This window comes from Fonticula alba (genome assembly GCF_000388065.1).
Source record: "Fonticula alba strain ATCC 38817 unplaced genomic scaffold supercont2.15, whole genome shotgun sequence".
Classification (NCBI taxonomy): domain Eukaryota; order Rotosphaerida; family Fonticulaceae; genus Fonticula; species Fonticula alba.
In genome coordinates this window covers 334,659-335,540 of record NW_009242985.1, presented here as the reverse complement: position 1 = coordinate 335,540, position 882 = coordinate 334,659, and the positions used below count along the sequence as shown (strand labels likewise).

Here is an 882-nt window from a genome sequence, read left to right as displayed (position 1 = left end):
GCAACTGAGGAGGCCGAGCGCGAACGTCTGGCCGCTGAAGAGGCCGCCCGCACTGCTGTCAAGGAAGCCGAGCGCCTGGCCGCTGAAGAAGCACGTCTTGCCGCCGAGGAGGCTGCTCGTATCGCCGCCGAGGAGGCTGAGCGTCTTGCTGCTGAAGAGGCTGAGCGCGAACGTCTTGCCGCTGTTGAGGCTGAACGTTTCGCTGCTGAGGAGGCTGCCCGCATTGCTGCTGCCGCCGAGGCGGAGCGTCTTGCTGCCAAGGAGGCCGAGCGTCTCGCAGCTGAAGAGGCAGAGCGCCTGGCAGCTGAAGAGGTTGCCCGCCTTGCTGCCGAGGAGGCCGAGCGTCTTGCTGCCGAGGAGGCCGAGCGTCTTGCTGCCGAGGAGGCAGAGCGCCTGGCTGCTGAAGAGGCTGCCCGCCTTGCTGCCGAGGAAGCCGAACGTCTTGCTGCCGAGGAGGCCGAGCGTGAACGTCTTGCCGCGGAGGAGGCAGAGCGTCTTGCTGCTGAGGAGGCTGCCCGTATTGCCGCCGAGGAAGCCGAGCGCCTGGCCGCTGAGGAGGCAGAGCGCGAACGTCTGGTCGCCGAGGAGGCTGCCCGCATTGCCGCTGAAGAAGCACGACTGGCTGCCGAAGAGACTGCTCGCATTGCCGCCGAGAAGGCTGAACGCTTGGCTGCTGAGGAGGCTGAACGTCTTGCCGCCGAGGAGGCTGCTCGTATCGCCGCTGAGGAAGCCGAGCGCGAACGTCTGGCCGCCGAAGAGGCAGAGCGCCTGGCAGCTGAAGAAGCAAAGCGTATTGCCGCCGAGGAGGCAGAGCGTCTGGCTGCCGAGGAGGCCGAGCGCGAACGTCTGGCAGCTGAAGAGGCTGCCCGCATTGCCGCCGAG

General features: G+C 67.5%; 1 protein-coding gene across 1 annotated transcript in view; it reads left to right on the top strand.

Moving 5' to 3' along the window:
* Nucleotides 1-882, top strand: part of H696_05934 (hypothetical protein) — a gene marked incomplete at both ends in the record, with an annotated part of 6,805 nt that overhangs the window by 2,622 nt on the left and 3,301 nt on the right. Inside the window, one exon of the mRNA XM_009499710.1 lies at nucleotides 13-844. Coding sequence (XP_009497985.1) covers nucleotides 13-844 — 832 coding nt within the window. The remainder of the gene's footprint in view (nucleotides 1-12; nucleotides 845-882) is intronic.